The sequence below is a fragment of the Saccopteryx bilineata genome, chromosome 10 (assembly GCF_036850765.1).
Source record: "Saccopteryx bilineata isolate mSacBil1 chromosome 10, mSacBil1_pri_phased_curated, whole genome shotgun sequence".
NCBI classification, from domain to species: domain Eukaryota; kingdom Metazoa; phylum Chordata; class Mammalia; order Chiroptera; family Emballonuridae; genus Saccopteryx; species Saccopteryx bilineata.
This window is the reverse complement of record NC_089499.1, coordinates 56,854,203-56,871,245: the sequence shown is the minus strand read 5'-3', so window position 1 is coordinate 56,871,245 and position 17,043 is coordinate 56,854,203. Positions and strand designations below refer to the sequence as shown.

The 17,043-nt window shown below is 41.6% G+C and overlaps 1 protein-coding gene and 1 non-coding gene across 31 annotated transcripts in view; one reads left to right on the top strand and one right to left on the bottom strand.

Annotated features, from left to right (window-relative positions):
- The first annotated feature begins 11 nt into the window (after positions 1–11).
- Positions 12–17,043, top strand: part of PBRM1 (polybromo 1) — a 162,647-nt gene continuing 145,615 nt past the window's right edge. For 12 of the 30 annotated variants that reach the window (XM_066245879.1, XM_066245872.1, XM_066245863.1 and 9 more), the window contains exons 1-3: positions 12–233; positions 6,380–6,532; positions 7,493–7,590. In XM_066245879.1, coding sequence (XP_066101976.1) covers positions 12–233; positions 6,380–6,532; positions 7,493–7,590 — 473 coding nt within the window. The other 18 variants (XM_066245885.1, XM_066245880.1, XM_066245873.1 and 15 more) reach the window with 10 other exon arrangements.
- On the bottom strand, positions 14,671–14,746 carry TRNAA-GGC (transfer RNA alanine (anticodon GGC)). Its single transcript has one exon. It is a non-coding gene; the product is annotated as a tRNA-Ala (tRNA).

The following is a 17,043-nucleotide window of genomic DNA, read 5'->3' as shown; positions in this document are numbered from 1 at the left end:
GCGGGCACGCAATGTCGCGCGGAGCCGGATCGCTTGGCGGCCTTAGGACTGCTTTTGCGGCGGCACTGGGAGGGGTGAAGGCGGTGAGGGCGGCGAGGGCGGCGAGGGCGGCGGGTGCTGGTGCGACTGCAGCGGTCGCGGCCGGAGGAGCAATAGTAGCAGCCGTGGCGGCCACGGGGCGGGGCGCGGCGGTCGGGGACCGCGGCCGGGGCTGCAGGCGGCGGAGCGGCTGGGTAAGGCCGGGCCTGGGGCGGGCGGGGCCGCTTCTCTTCGGCCGGCCGCTGGGCCTTTGTGTGGGCCCGGGCGGGCGGGAGTAGCGGCGGAGGCCCCGCCCCGGCTGTGGAGACGAGCTGGTCAGACCAGGCGCGCGGGGCGGGGCATGGCGGCGGCGTCTAGACGGGCCTGGCCGCCTTGCCGCACCTGTCGGTCGGGACAAAGGCGCGACGCGGCCCGGGAACTCCCTGCGCCCCTCTTTCCCGCCCCGGGTGCTGTCTGAGTGCTCTGTCGCGTACACTCCAAAGCTGTCAGCGTTTCCCGTAGTCACCCCCGTACCAGTGACAGGTCGCGAAAGCAGGTCAGGGCCTAATTTTTCTGTTGTTTCTTGACACAAACTCTAATAGTGGTTTTTTGTTGGTTCGGACATAAACCCAAATGATTTTTTTTACACTTTACAAATGATTGCATTCTGATCAAGTATTCTTATCAATGAAACATATCGTAATAGACTCCAGATATTTAAGTTTCTTATCTGCGATACCACAAAGAATCAAGGTTTTTAAACTGTACATTTCTGTTTTTAATATTTTTTTCATCTCTGAAAATTTTTTTACTTAAAGGAAAGCATAGTTTTTATTATTACAGGGCAGATACTGGTGATTTAGAGAGAGGAAAGATTGGCAAAAACAAATACTGAAAAACAATGACAAATAGTATGGTGGACATAGAAATTATTATTACAACTGTAGAAACATGTTGGAGTAAAACATTTTTGTTATATTAAACTAGCTCTCCTCAAAAATGATTTCTAGGTGGTGTTTCCCCATTTAGAAGTGCACCCTTTTCCAAATATCAGTCAGAAGCAAACTGAACTCAATACAATTATGAGTAGTATAATTCTTGCACTATTACTTGTTTAACAGATTGCCCTTATTTTAAGATCCAAAGAAAGACTGCCAAGTATCTTTTGAAGAAGTGTTTCAAATTAAAACAGTAACAGATATGTGTGTTGGTAAATTGAAGGGTCTTGACCACTTTCTTTGGCTTTGGAAGTACCCAGAATACCTCAAATGTTAATATTCTATCCAAATTTCTAGGATTAGTAAATTGAGATATATTTATATGTTAGTTATCTAGCCATCCAACATCAAATGGAAGAATGTTAACTTGGAAGAATCTTGCCTAAGTTAGAACACAGGCTGCAAATTATATATATAGTTCACTAAAGCTATTTTAAAAGATGAAAGAAAAAAGGGCCCTGGCCAGTTGGCTCAGTGGTAAGAGTGTTGGTTGGTTACACGTGTGGAAGTCCGAGGTTCGGATTCCTGGTCAGGCACACAGGTGCTTCTCCACCCCACCCCCCGGTCCCCATCTCCCACAGCTATGGCTGGATTGATTCCAGCCAGTTGGCCCCAGAAGTGAGGGTGGCTCTGGTGGGCTCTGCCTCAGGTGCTAAAAATAGCTTGGTTGCCGAGCAACACCCAGATGGGCAGAGCATCTGGGATAGGGAGCTTGCATGGGGGCTACTGGTAGGAGGATGCCAGAGTCTGTCTTTCTGATACCTCACTGTCTATGAAAAAGATAATAAATTTTTTTAAAAAGCAACTAAGGTATAGAATAAATGCTTAAAGCTGTGAAAACCAGTGTTAAGGGTGGTTTTTCTCTAGTAAGTAATATTATATGTGATATTTTTTCCCTTTGACTCATATTTTCTTTTTTTTAAAGATTTTATTTATTTATTTTAGAGAGAGAAAAAGGCAGGTAAGAGTGGGAAGCATCACTGATAGTAGTTGCTTCTTGTATGTGCCTTGACTGGGCAAGACCAGGGTTTTGAACCCACGACCTCAGCATTCCAGGTCAATGCTTTATCCTCTGCACCACCACAGGTCAGGCAAGAATCATGTTTCCCACAATTTTTGTTTTAATGTTACAATATTCAGTATAACTAGAAGTATAGAAGAGTACTAAAAATTTATCAACTCTCAAAATATACCAGTTGGCTATACTGAGTAAATATTTTCCCATTTACAAATTACAAAGCTATTCTTTTCAGTAATTAATCATTGTCAGACTTTTGGACATGTGACCATAATCAGTGCAATTTTAAAACTTGTAATTTGGCTTGGAATCTTTCTTTCCTTTTCATGTGAAAAAAAAAATGCTGAAAGGATGCTCATGGGCTTTTTAAATTATACAAATAAACATTTTAAATGTTCCACTTAAGTGATCTTTTAATATAAGTTGATCACCCCAAAATGCCAAATATGATTCTATAAGTAAAAGCTATAAAATAAATAAAATTCTGTTCCTGTGTCCAGGGTGCCAGCAATTCTAGAGTTAAAACTTAACATTATTGTTGTGCTTTGAATTTTTAAAGTGATTTCACATACATTTCACTGTCCCAACAATCCAAGGGAGATATGTACACTTTACTGTTCTCATTTTAGAAATAAAGAAACATCTGAGAGATTGTGCCTCAAAATCAAACAGATAATTAAAGGTGTAAAAACTGGGACTCTTTGTCTGCTGAGCTCAAGTCCTGTTACTCTTCCCACCCACCTGGCAACATTGCCTTTCTCGCTAAACTTCCAAAATAAAATTTTAAAATGTGTCCTTTGTATAAGAAAATATTCAAAAATAATTATTGGTAAGTTGCATCTTGTCTTATTGAAGTAAATGATTCAAGGAATTTTGGGTATTGTATAGTCTATGTATACACACACATACCACTGATTTCTATTTTTTGTCATTTGATTTTCAGTGGATTATTTTTTTTTTTAGTGTGTGTGGTAGAGAGATGGACAGACAGACAGGGAGGGAGAGGTGAGAAGCATCAATTAAGTTGCGGCACCTTAGTTTTTTTTGTTTGTTCGTTTTTTTGTGTTTTTTTTGTATTTCTCTGAAGCTGGAAACGGGGAGAGACAGTCAGACAGACTCCCGCATGCGCCCGACCGGGATCCACCCAGCACGTCCATCAGGGAGCGATGCTCTGCCCCTCCGGGGCGTCGCCCTGTCACGACCAGAGCCACTCTAGTGCCTGGGACAGAGGCCAAGGAGCCATCCCCAGCGCCCGGGCCATCTTTGCTCCAATGGAGCCTCGGCTGCAGGAGGGGAAGAGAGAGACAGAGAGGAAGGAGAGGGGGAGGGGTGGAAAAGCAGATGGGCGCTTCTCCTGTGTGCCCTGGCCGGGAATCGAACCCAGGACTTCTGTACGCCAGGCCGACGCTCTACCACTGAGCCAACCAGCCAGGGCCCACCCTAGTTTGTTGATTGCTTTCTCATAGCCTTGACTAGGGGGCTCAAACTGAGCCAGTGACCTCTTGCTCAAGCCAGCAACCATGGGTTCATGTCTATGATCCCACATTCAAGCTGGTGACCTCAAGGTTTCAGGCCGACACTTGATTCACTGCACCACTGCCTGGTCAGGCTTCAGTGGATTATTTTTTAAAGTATTTTTTATTTGCGGACAAAATGGTTAAAGGCGCTTTTTTTTTTTTAACCTTTTGAAACTTATATGTGGTGTCTTTCTAATGCTGATAGGACTTTTGGAAAGAAATGTTGGATAGAAGAGTTTTCCATACTCTTTGCTCACATGAGCCATTCTTGGTTTGTTCTAGCTTGCCAACATTTGGTGTCACATGTGAGCTTTCCACTTGTGTTTATTCTCCATTCCAATTCTGTGATTGACCTTTGCTCTCATTGACTGGGGGGCATTTGGGCAGGCATGCTTCATTCCTGGATTTGACAGCCATTTTATATGAGTGAAAGGGAACCTCAGTGAGACATCTTTAAGCACATGAAAAGTATTTAATTTTAAAATGGAAGAAATGTCAGGTGTTTTTACTTCTTTTTTATTTAGTTTTTATTTTTTTATTTTTCTGAACTGAGAAGCTGGGAGGCAGGAAAACTCACATGCACCCAATCGGGATCCACCTGGTATGTCCATTAGGGGGTGATGCTTTGCCCATCTGGGGCATTGCTCCATTGCAACCAGAGCCATTCTAGCGCCTGAGGTGGAGGCCATGGAGCCATCCTCAGTGCCCAGGCCAACTTCTCTCTAATGGAGCCTTGGCTGCAGGAGGGATGAGAGAGATAGAGAGAAAAGAGAGGGGGAAGGGTGGAGAAGCAGATGGGCACTTCTCCTGTGTGCCCTGACTGGGAATTAAACCCAGGACATCCACATGCTGGGCTGACACTCTACCACTAAGCCAGCCGGCCAGAGCCTAATGTCAGGTACTTTTAATGCCTAAGCCTTTGTAGCACTTACCTTCATTGACACAAGAAAACTGATAGACCTGTTTCCCCCTAGATTATCTCTTATCTTTCCTTAGCAGTTCTACTTGGATGTTTTCTATCTATTCGTACCCAGTTTTACTTCTTCTGACTTCTTTTTTATTTCCCCTTTCTCTGTCTTGTTCTCTCTTTCAGTTTTGAATATACTAACACTGAATCAGCACTTTTAAAACCCTGCCTTCTCCCACTGGCTTCAGTTGGCCTTCAGACATAATGAGGAGACTGGCTTTTCGAGGCGCTGGTTGTGCTCTGGTAAAGCTGGTAAATTACTGATCATCTACACCTTTTTCCTTTTCTGTCCTTCCTTGCCTTTTCCCTTCCACCTTTCTTAAATTTTGTTATCCTTTCTATAAAAATTCCCTCCTCATGTTTTTCGAATTTGCTTGTCCTTGTCATAGATTTTTTTGTACAAAATGTTGGTCCTTAGTTTCTTCATCTTAATGATTGAGGATAGTTTATTAACCTTTTATAAAACAAACAAAAATCAACAAAACTTGGCTATCCTTGGCGTAAGCCCTTACAGCTTTTAGCCAGTTATAGCCAATTGCAAACTAATGCACTGTGTAACAACTACAAGAAAGAACATCTTCATGGTGGGCTTGTTTTTCAAATACCACGTGGACTGTTGAAGGAAGAAATAGGACACTACTCTTGTTTTTTAGTTGCTTACCAAGGATCGCTTATTTGTTGGTATGTTTTGTTCCTTGGCAATCCTCAATTTTTTTCTCCATAGTACTGGCAGCCCATTCTTTCAGCTGCCCTGTCTTAGTCTCCTGAAATTGAATGTTGATGGGTAAAACTGGGGTCAGTTTTTTTTCTTTTAGTATTAGAGAAAGACCTTTGAAATCACAACGTATTATTTGATACTGTTGTTAAATTGTGCAAGTATTGCAGTACCTTCCCATATGTACCCTTCCCCTTATCACTTCAGTGGTTACATTTCTTGTGTTATGGTCAAATATATATATTTGTAAAGTTATGCTGAGATTAATTGCATAGCAGCCTGCCTAAAACAGTAAATTTATGTTTCTGAAAGGCCAAACAGGACCCAAACACCTCTGAGGTGCTCTTCCAGAGTATCTATTAAAACTTAAAGCTATGATTTCAAAATTCATGGAGGTAGAGTACCTCATATGACTGAAAAGGAGATTAATCTGGATTGACAGAAAAGTTTCAAAGCACAGTTTGCTACTTTGGCCATAGGTATGGAAAGTCACCTTAAGTGTTTTCTGGGGTAATGTCTTGTGGGTCCTTTTAATGGAGAAAAGTCGTTCTCATAAGTGTTAATTTAGGGTGCATCTAAAATGCTAGAAGGTTAATTGTCCTCTGTTTCCCTGTTTGTACTACTCATTTGCCTCAGGCATAGCTTCCTATTCTTTTTCACCTTATGACCAACCTGGAAAAGAATCATAATTGTCAGACACATTGAGGGAAACAGATAAGGTTGCTGACTTCAGAGGTTATTGCCTTGGGGTCTCTGTTCCCCAGGCCTTCCTGGCTGCCTCAGCGGCTGAGGGATCAATACCTCCAGCACATTGGTATATGATTGCATGTGGATTTTCAAACTCTAGTTCATGTAATTTGGGGGTCATTCTGGTTGAGTCATTCAAAATTGGTGATATACAAATGAGTATACTTTTGCTGAATTTGTCCCATCCAAGTTGAAAGTGTAGCATTCTGGTAAATCAAGGGGCTAGAATAACAAGGTCTAGGACTTCCATTGAAAAACCTTCCAGTTTAGGCAAACCTTTTTTGTCACAGTTAAAATATCTTCTGAGTGAACCAGAAGCTTGATATCAGCTGGCCAGCGGAGAGGTTGGTGGCAGAGTCTGAATTTAAATATAAGAACATAGCTAATTATTTCTTATAGAAGAAATTGGATTCCATGGGTTCCAAAAGGAGAAGAGCAACCTCCCCTTCCAGTAGTGTCAGTGGGGACTTTGATGACGGGCACCATTCTGTGTCTACACCAGGGCCAAGCAGGAAAAGGAGACGACTTTCCAATCTTCCAACTGTAGATCCTGTGAGTAATTTGGATCTTGTGAGTAATTCTGCCTGCTTTTCCTATAATTCTGTATCCTTTTAATGATAAGGAATTAAGATACAAGGCTTCTCCATTTCTTTTTCCTCAGGCTTTATATTCTTAACTTTTTTTAAATGAAAAAGATATATTTAGCTAGAACTCTTACAGTGATAATATACTTTAATATTATGAAATAATAATGAATAGCAGCTTGTGCCATTATATAGTCAGCCAAATAACTGTGTTTGTCCTGTGCTGAACACTGTTCTGGTGATTGGGATACAGCCGTGTGTAAGACAGACCATTTTTCACGTGAAGCTTAGATTCTAGTATGGGAGAAGCAGCATGTGAACAAGTAAACACATAATCAGTGAAGTACCATCAGCTAGTGATAAGTACTAAGAAGAAAAACTTGGATGATACAGCCTGTTTTGGCTCAAACCTTCAGGAAAGATTTCTCCGTGATCGGAAGGTCTCTGTAGACCTCTGGGTAAGAATGATCCAGGCAGAGGGGCTAGGTCAGGAATGAACTTGATGTGTTAAGATATAGAACGATAGTCAAGAGGGAGGAGACTGGCAAAGTCTGCCCAACAAGGTATGTAGTTATCTTACATACTCTGTGGGCCGTGTTAGGAGTTTAGATTTATTCTCTGAGTAGTAAAAAACCCCTGATTTTAAGCAAGAGAATGATATGAACTGATTTAGTTTAAAAGAAAAGAAAAATCACCATAGCATAAATCCAATAAAGGGTATCAAAACATTTATCAGTTAAATTATTTTAAATAAAGAGAGATACTCGCAGCATATTTCAGACTTGGATTCCCATGAGGTAATTTGAGGATTCACCCTTTTTCTTCTCTACTTGCCTTTTATGGGTATGTTTTTATTAAAGATAATCCCTATGCCTACACTGACTTTCTGCTCACTTTTCTTGTGATTTTTCCCGTTTTCTATGTGTAGATTGCTGTGTGCCATGAACTCTACAACACCATCCGGGACTATAAGGATGAACAGGGCAGGCTTCTCTGTGAGCTGTTCATTAGGGCACCAAAGCGAAGGTGAGTTGGAAGGTGAGTGGGAGGAATTTGGTTTTGGGTCCATGTTTAAAGTATTTGGTAATTGATTTTCTTTTGAAAGGAATGGCTTAAATTGATGGTTTTCAAACTTTTACACTTAGGAAGTGTGGAAATAGAATTATTGCAGGGACCACTAATGCAGAAATCACCCTGAGCATAAGCAAATTCAACTAAGATCATTTGGCCTATAATTTTTATACAACATGTGGATGGTTAACTTTTTTGTGGACCAAAACGAAATTGCTGGCAGACTAAATGGGTGGGTGAAAAACATTGGCTTAAATGATACTTAGATCAAATTTGTTTTACTTATCAAGATGTAGTGAAGCATGTTTAAAATCTTTGTTTAATTGTGGTGAAAAATAAAAAATTATAAAACTTAAGTATACAGTTCAATAAGTATTAAGTATATTCACATTGTTGTACATACAACAGATCTCCAGAACTTTTACATATTGTAGAATTGAAACTCTACACCCATTAAACAGCTACCCATTTCTCCTTTCCCCCCAGCCCCTGACAACCACCATTGCACTTTCTGTTTCTATGAATTTGACCACTTTAGATTCCTCATATAAATGGGATCCTATAGTATTTGCCTTTTGTGACTGGCTTATTTCCCTTAGCATAATATCCTCAAGATTCATCCATGTTGTATGTGACAGGATCTCTTTTTTATTTCCATTAATTTGAGAGAGAGAGGAAGGGAGTGGAGTGAGGGGACAGAGAAGAGAGAAAAGCATCAACTCATTGTTTTACTTAGTTCCATTTAGTTGTGTACTCCTTGTTTCTCCTAAGTGCCCTGATGAAGGGTAAGGAGGGGATGTCAAACCTGCAACCTCTGGCTTGCTGGGTTGATGCTTTACCCACTGAGCCAGGGCCTATCTCCTTCCTGTTTAAGGCTGAATAATATTCCATTGTATATGCATGTATACTGCATTTTGTATATCCATTCAGCTATTAACAAGCACTTGAATTACTTCTACCTCTTGGCTGTTGTGAATGATGCTCCAGTGAACATGGGTGTGCAAGTACCTCTTTCAGATGCCGTTTTCATTTCTTTTGGATTAGGATTGCTAGATCTATAGTAATTCTTTTTTTAATTTTTTGAGGTATCATTATACTGTCTTCCACAACTGCTATACCATTTTACATTCCCACCAACAGTCTACAAGTGTTCCAATTTCTCCACATCTTCACCTTATTTGTAGTTATATAGTAGTTTGGAAATCAAAAACTATGAGTCTTCTCTGATGGTTCTTATGGGTCAACTTGACAGTCTTTCAATTTTCTTCTTTTTCAAGGTAGTTTTGACTGTTTGGGGCTCTTCAAAATTCTGCGTGCATTTCAGGATTGATTTTTCTGTATGTACAAAAAATGCTGTTGGGATTTTGCTAGGGATTGTGTTGAATCTGTAGATGGCTTTGGGTAATATCGGTGTCTTAATGTTAAGTTTTCCAATCCATGAACATGAGATATCTTTCCATTTGTTGGTGTCTTCTTTAATTTCTTACAGAAATGTGTGGGTTTCAATGTATAAGTCATCTATTTGATTAGCTTTATTCCTTAGTATTTTATTCTTTTTGATGCTATTAGGAATGGAAAAAAAAATTTGTTTTCTCTGTCTAGGCGGTGGCACAATGGATAGAGCATTAGACTGGGATTCAGAGGACCCAGGTTCAAAACTCCGAGGTCACCGGCTTGACCGCATGCTCACCAGCTTAAGTGTGGGATTGCTGGCTTGAGCCTAAGGGTCGCTTGCTTAAACCTAAGGTCGCTGGCTTGAGCAAGGAGTTACTCACTCTGCTGTAGCACCCCCCTCCAGTCAAGGCACATATGAGAAAGCAGTCAATGAACACCTAAGTGGCTGCAATGAAGAATTGATGCTTCTCCTCTCCTTTCCTGCCTGTCTGTTCAAATGTGTCCCTCTCTCTGTTTCTCTCTCTGCCTCTGTCACACACACACACACAAAAAAAAAATTAAGTGAGAGACAAGACAGGAAGGGAGAGAGATGAGAATCATCAATTCTTCATTGTGGCTCCTCAGTTGTACATTGATTGCTTTCTCATATGTGACTTGACCAAGGGGCTCCAGAAGCCAGTCACCCCTTGTTCAAGCCAGTGACCCCTTCTTCAAGCCAGCAATCTTGGGCTTTAAGCAGCAACCTTTGGGCTCAAGCAAGCAACCATGGGATCATGATACCATGCTCAAGCTGGCAACCTCAGGGTTTCAAACCTGGGTCTTCGGTGTCCCAGGTTGACACTCTCCACTGTGCTACCCCCAGTCAGGCTGGAATTATTTTCTTAATTTTTTTTTTGGAGTGTTTGTTGTTAGCTTATAGAAATGCAACTGGTTTTTGGGGTTTTTTTTGTATTTTGGACTGCAACTTTGCTGAATTAGCAAAGTTCTAATGTTCTATTGTTTTGTGTGTATGTGTATATGTAATCTTTAGAACTTCCTGCAAATAAGGTCCTAACGTCTTTGAACATAGATAATTTCATTTCTTCCTTTCCAGTTTGATCAAAACCTTTTATTTCTTTTTGTTGCCTAATTGTTCTGTCTAGGACTGCCAGTATGTTGAAAAGAAGTGGCAAGAGCAAGCATCCTAATTTTCTTCCTGATCTTAAAGGAAAAGTTTTCAGTCTTTCAGAGTTTTGAGTATGATATCAGCTGTGGGTTTTTCAAATATGGCCTTTAATATGTTGAAGTAATTACCACCTATACCCAGTTCATTGAGAGATTTTATCATCAAAGGGTATTAAACTTTGTCAGACGCTTTTTCTGTATTTAAATTTTCCTTCATTCTGTTAATATGATGCATTACTTTTATAAATTTTCATAGGTTGAACCATCTTTACATTCTAGGAATAAATTCCACTTGGTCGTGGTATATACTCCTTTTAATATGTTGCTGAATTAATTTTGCTAGTATTTTGTTGAGGATTTTTGCATCAGTGATCATAAGGGATATTGGTGTGTAGTTTTTTTCTTTTTAATCTTATTTATTTATTTATTTTTACAGAGAGAAGAATAGAGAGAGTCAGAGAGAAGAATAGATAGGGACAGACAGACAGGAACGAAGAGAGATGAGAAGCACCAATCATCAGTTTTCGTTGTGACACCTTAGTAGTTCATTGATTGCTTTCTCATATGTGCATTGACCGTGGGCCTTCAGCAGACCGAGTGAACTCTTGCTCAAGCCAGCGACCCTGGGTCCAAGCTGGTGAGCTTTGCTCAAACCAGGTGAGCCCATGCTCAAGCTGGCGACCTCGGGTCTCGAACCTGGGTCCTCCGCATCCCAGTCTGATGCTCTATCCACTGTGCCATCGCCTGGTCAGGTGGTGTGTAGTTTTCTTATAGTGGTATTACCTGGCTTTGGTATCAGGGCATTGTTAGCCTCATGGAATAAGTAAGTTTTCCCTCCTATAATTATGTTGTAATCATTTGAGAAGGATTGGTGTTAGTTCTTTAAATATTTGGTGAGGCCCTGGCCGGTTGGCTCAGTGGTAGGGTGTTGGCTCATCGTATGGACATCCCAGGTTCGATTCCCAGTCAGGGCACACAGGAGAAGCAACATCTCCTTCTTCTTCACCCCTCCCCCCTTCTCTTTCTCTCTCCCCTTCTTTCTCTCTTACCCTCCTGCAGTCATGGCTCAATTGGTTAAGCAAGTTGGCCTCAGGTGCTGAGGATGGCTCCGTGGCCTCTGCCTCAGGTGCTAAAAAATGGCTCCAGCTGCAATGGAGCAGCAGCCCCAGATGGGCAGAACATCACCCCCTAGTGGGCTTGCCAGGTAGATCCCGGTTGGAGCACATACAGGAGTCTTGTCTCTCTGCCTCCCTGCTATTCACAAAAAAATATATTTTTTAATTTTGGTGAAATATTTAATGATTTAAGTGAAGCCATTAGATCTAGGGCTTTTTTTTTCCCAGGAAACTTTGATTACTGATTCAGTCTTTTTACTATAGTTACAGGTCTGTTCAGGTTTTTTATTTATTCATAATCAGTCTTGGTAGGTTGTATGTTCTCAGGAATTTATGTTTCCTCTAGGTTATAAAATTTATTGGCATGCAGTTGTTCATAATAGTCTCTTATAGTTCTTTCTTATTTTTATTAATTGATTTCAGAGAGAGAGAAATGGAGAAAGACAGAAACCTGGATCTGTTTCTGTATGTGCTCTGACCAGTAAAGCACACTTTAAAAAATTATTTAATAGTTTTTAAGGTACCAACACTGAATCTGTAGCTATCATAATTAAAGGGGATTAATTTTTCAAAATATGCAGCAAGGCTACAGTGCTTATTTTCACCTTGCTTTCTTTTTTCCCCATTCTTGGATTTGACTTCTGTGGTCCAGTGAAGCAAAACAGGTTGCTGGCCCCAATATGCACTTTGTACACAACTCCCTTTGGAGGCTATGTTCCCCTTGACTAGAACTTTCTTCCTCCCTTGCTGTCAAAACATCACTATTCCCTTCAGACTTTGGCCGTTGACGTTATTTGTTCAGAAACTCTACATGCATGTGATAGACAGAATAATGGCCCCCCAAATATATCCATGTTCTAATCCCTGGAAGAACCTATGAACCTGTTAGATTACATGGCAAAGAGAAATTAAGTTTGTTAATCAATTTCATTTGAATTGGAGAGATGATTTTCAATTACCCAGGTGGGCCCAATATAATCCCGGGTCCTTAAACAGGGAAGAGGGAAGCAGTGGAGTGAAAGGGAGATTTGAATATACTGTACTCCTGGCTTTGAAGATGGAGGAAGGGGCTACAAACCAAAGAATGTAGGTGGCCACTAGAAGCTGGAAAAGGCAAGAAAGTGGATTCTTTCATAGACTCTCCAGAAGAAAATTCAACACCTTACTTTTTTAGCCCAGTGATGCCCTTTTGGTACTTCTGTAAGATAAGTTTTCCATTAAGTTTGTGGTAATTTTTTACAGCAGCTGTAGGAAACTAATATAGTAAGTTAACCAAAGATTTGTGATTGTTGGTACCACAGTGGGTAAGCCAGCAAGGTGCAGGTTCAGCTAAAGGCAGACTTCTTTCTTCAAAGAGCAGAGCCACTAAGGATGCAATGTCACCATTCTGAATTAGAAGAAACAGCGCTGTAACTTAGCCATGGCCAAAAAAAGGGGTGCTTTTAAAAATGAAGGAACCATTTCCAGATTTCAGTTTGTTTATTATTAACAGTCTTTTAAAAAGTTGTCATTTATTTAGCATATGATACCAAAAGCCAGTTTTTATTGCTTACCACATGCTAGACACAGTGCAAAGCACTTTCCAGATCTGATCTTGTTGTAATTTGTACTATCAGTTTATAGGTAAGAACTTACCCAAGTTTTCAGAACTAAAAGATAATCTGAATTCAAATTCAAGTTTTTCTGATCCTAAAGCCAGTGTTCTTAATATGTTAGACAGAGGAGATATCTCACTAGAATACACAGACCCCTCATGGAAAGACTGTCCATCCCTCTGCTGCCTGTTTCTACCAGCAGGCTAGTGCTGAGGGGCAGAGGATGCAGGCGTTAGGTGTTAGAATACTGTCTTCCAGCCTCCGCGAAGTGGAACCTATGAGCACTGCTACCTTCTCTCAATGCTGTGCCTCTGTGGATTCTCTGCCCCTCTATGGAATGCATATGCTTTCTCAAGAGTTTATGTGAAGTAGTCTTGCTCTGACTACACAATTGTGAATCTCTTTTTGAGATCTTGTTTTGATTAGCATATTAGGATGCTATACTAGGGCATCCAAATAATGTCTAAAGGAGAAAATTTACTTTCATGTAGAAGTTCGGTTTTGTGTAGTTCTCAGGGCTTGGGTACTGTTTCTCTCTCTCTTTTTTTTATTTATTCAGAGAGAGAGAGGGATAGACAGGGACAGACAGACAGGAACAGAGAGAGATGAGAAGCATCAATCATCAGCTTTTCATTGCGCGTTGCAACACCTTAGTTGTTCATTGATTGCTTTCTCATATGCGCCCTGACCACAGGCCTTCAGCAGACCGAGTAACCCCTTGCTAGAGCCAGCAACCCTGGGTTCAAGCTGGTGGGCTTTTTGCTCAAGCCAGATGAGCCCGCGCTCAATCTGGCAACCTCAGGGTCTCGAACCTGGGTCCTCTGCATCCCAGTCCAATGCTCTATCCACTGTGCCACTGCCTGGTCAGGCTGCTTTCTTCTCTTTTTATATTTTGTTTTGTTTTGTTTTGTTTGAGAGAGAGACAGGAGGGAGAGAGATGAGAAGCATCAACTTGTAGTTTCAGCACTTCAGTTGTTCATCGATTGCTTCTCATATGTGCCTTGACCTGGGGGCTCAAGATGAGTGGTGACCCCTTGCTCAAGCCAGCGACCATAAGATCATTTCTTTTCTTTTTTTAAGATTTTATTTTTTAATTCAGGGTGGGGAGAAAGAGAGAGAAGCGGGCGAGGAGCAGGAAGCATCAATTCCCATATGTGCCTTGACCAAGCAAGCGCAGGGTTTCAAACCAGCGACATCAGTGTTCCAGGTCGATGCTTTATCCACTGTGCCACCACAAGTCAAGCCAGCAACCAAGGGCTTAAGCCTGAGACCCTAGTGTTCCAAACCTGGGGCCTTATTTCAGGTTGCTGCTCTATCCACTGTGCCACTACCAGTCAAGCAACTGTCTTTATTCTGCTGTTTTTGGGGTATCAGCTTTGTCCGCATACCTCAAATGGGGGGCAGGAAGGTAGCCATAGGCTCTGCATATCAGACCTGCTGTTTCACTTTTCTGGTTTAAAATTTTTATTTATTTATTTATTTGTATTTTTCTTAAGCTGGAAATGGGGAGGCAGTCAGACAGACTCCCGCATGCGCCCGACCGGGATCCACCCGGCACGCCACCAGGGGGCGATGTTCTGCCCATCCAGGGCGTCACTCTGTCACGACCAGGGCCACTCTAGCACCTGGGGCAGAGGCCAAGGAGCCGTCCCCAGCGCCCAGGCCATCTTTTGCTCCAATGGAGCCTTGGCTGCGGAAGGAGAAGAGAGAGACAGAGAGGAAGGAGAGGGGGAGGGGTGGAGAAGCAGATGGGTGCCTGTCCTGTGTGCCCTGGCCGGGAATCGAACCCGGGACTTCCGCACGCCAGGCCGACGCTCTACCACTGAGCCAACCAGCCAGGGCCTTGGTTTAAAATGTTTAATTATGCTTTAGCTATTCTGCAGCCATAATGCAGGGTGCCCTCATCTTTTTGTTGACAGAGAAAAGCTGTTAAGAAAGAGTGTGTACTGCACAATTCTATTTGTGTTTATATGTGTATAGAAATCTAGAAGAATACTACCAGTGCTTTTAACTCTGGATAAATAAGGACAGTTTTTTACTTTCTAATGCTTTTCTGTATGTTGATTTAAAGGAGAAAATTAGTTGAACTATTTTAGTTTGAAAGTAGAGGGACCTTGTTGAGTGGAATTTTGGGTCCTGATGTCTTTTTTGTTTCTATGGTAATTCTCAAAATGTTTGTGAGAAGCTTTCCAGCAGAACTTCCAGGAGATAATGTCCTTTCTAGGTACAGACCTCCCAGTGCATGCTAGAAACCATGAAGAGTTTCAAGCCCTACTTTTTTCCTATAAATACATACCTTTCTCCTTAATCAACTTTTTTTTATAGGAATTTATTTTTATTTTTTTTGTGACAGAGGTAGAGAGAGGGACAGACAGCCAGGAAGGGAAAGAGATTAGAAGCATCAATTCTTTGTTGCAGCTCCTTAGTTGTTCATTAATTGCTTTTCATATATGCCTTGACCAGGGGTCTACAGCAGACCAAGTGACCCCCCACTCAAGCTAGTGACCCCCCATTCAAGCTGGTGAGCCTTGCTCAAACCAGATGAGCCCGCGCTCAAGCTGATGACCTTGGGGTTTCAAACTTGGGTTCTCCGCATCCCAGTCTGATGCTCTATCCACTGCACCACTGCCTGGTCAGGCAACTTTTTTTTTTAAGATTTTTTTTTTTTATTGATTTTGGAAAGAGAGAGAGAAAGATGGGGTGGGTAGGAGAGGGAAGCACCAACTCATAGTAATTGCTACTCATTGGTATCTTCACTGGGCAAGACCAGGGTTTCGAACCAGTGATGCAGCATTCCAGGTCGACAGTTAATCCATTGCACCATCACAGGTCAGGCCTTAATCAACTTTCAGTTCTAACAGAAATGTGGCAGCAGCTGCTTCATTGGGAGATGCAAGTTTTCTGGTAATGTTTATATTTTTCATTCTAAACTTATTCTTGAATCTTTGTAACCAAACCACCCTTACTTTCAATAAATGGTTTGCTGTTCCTTGTGTCAGGAGATCCATTGTTCTGAAGTCTTTGTATAGGTTCAGTGCTTTCTGGTGTAACACATTGTCACCAACTGGTACATGTTTTCTGTTCATGTCTTCCACTCACAGATTTTATGCCTTTTGCATCTTACCTAAGCATTCATCATGTATTGTGGCTATAACTTTTGCAATTTGAGGTGTGACAACAAAACTAGCATGAATTTCTTTTTCCTTCTTCACAAGTTCATGGGTAGAAAATTCATTCTTACCATAATCTTCACAACCTCAGCATATGATTTTTTCCCCTTTAATTTAAGAACTTTCACCTTTTCACTTAAAGGAAGCACTTTACAGCTTTTCTCTGGCATGTCCAAACTGCCAGCATCGCTACTCTTGCACTTTGGGGCATTATTAAGTAAAATAAAGGTTACTTGAACACAAGCTCTGCAATACCGCCTCAGTCAATAAGATTATAACTGTTGGGTACTAAGTGGCTAGTGGGCAGGTAGCAGATACAGTCTGGATTCTCTGGAAAAGAGTTGATTTACATCCTGGGCAGGATAGCATGAATGGCATGTAACTTAAAACTTAAGAATTTATTTTCAGAATTTTCTATTTAGTATTTTTAGGTCATGGTTTACCATGGGTAACTGAAACCATGGAAACCAAAACTACAAACAAAGAGGGACTACTGCCTGACTTGTGGTGGCTCAGTGGATAGAGCATCTACATGGGACACTGAGGTCCCAGGTTTGGAACCCTGAGGTCGCTGGCTTGAGTGCAAGCTCACCAGCTTGATTGTGGGGTCGCTGGCTTGAGTGTGGTTTCATCAGTATGATTCCACTGTTGCTGGCTTGAGCCCAAAGGTTGCTGGCTTGAAGCCCAAGGTTGCTGGCATGAGCAACGGGTCACTGGCTTGGCTGGAGCCCCCTGGTCAAGTTACATATGAGAAGCAATCAATGAACAACTGAAGTGATGCAATTATGAGTTAATGTTTCTCATCTCTGTTCCTGCCTGTCTCTTTCCCTCTCTCTCTCTTTCTCTCTCTCTCTCTCTCTCTCTCTCTCTCTCCTGTTAAAAAAAAAAAAGACGGACTACTGTACATGTATGTCTTGATTGAGTTCTCAGTTGGCTATAGATAATTCCCCAAGGCTGAGAGATTGCGCA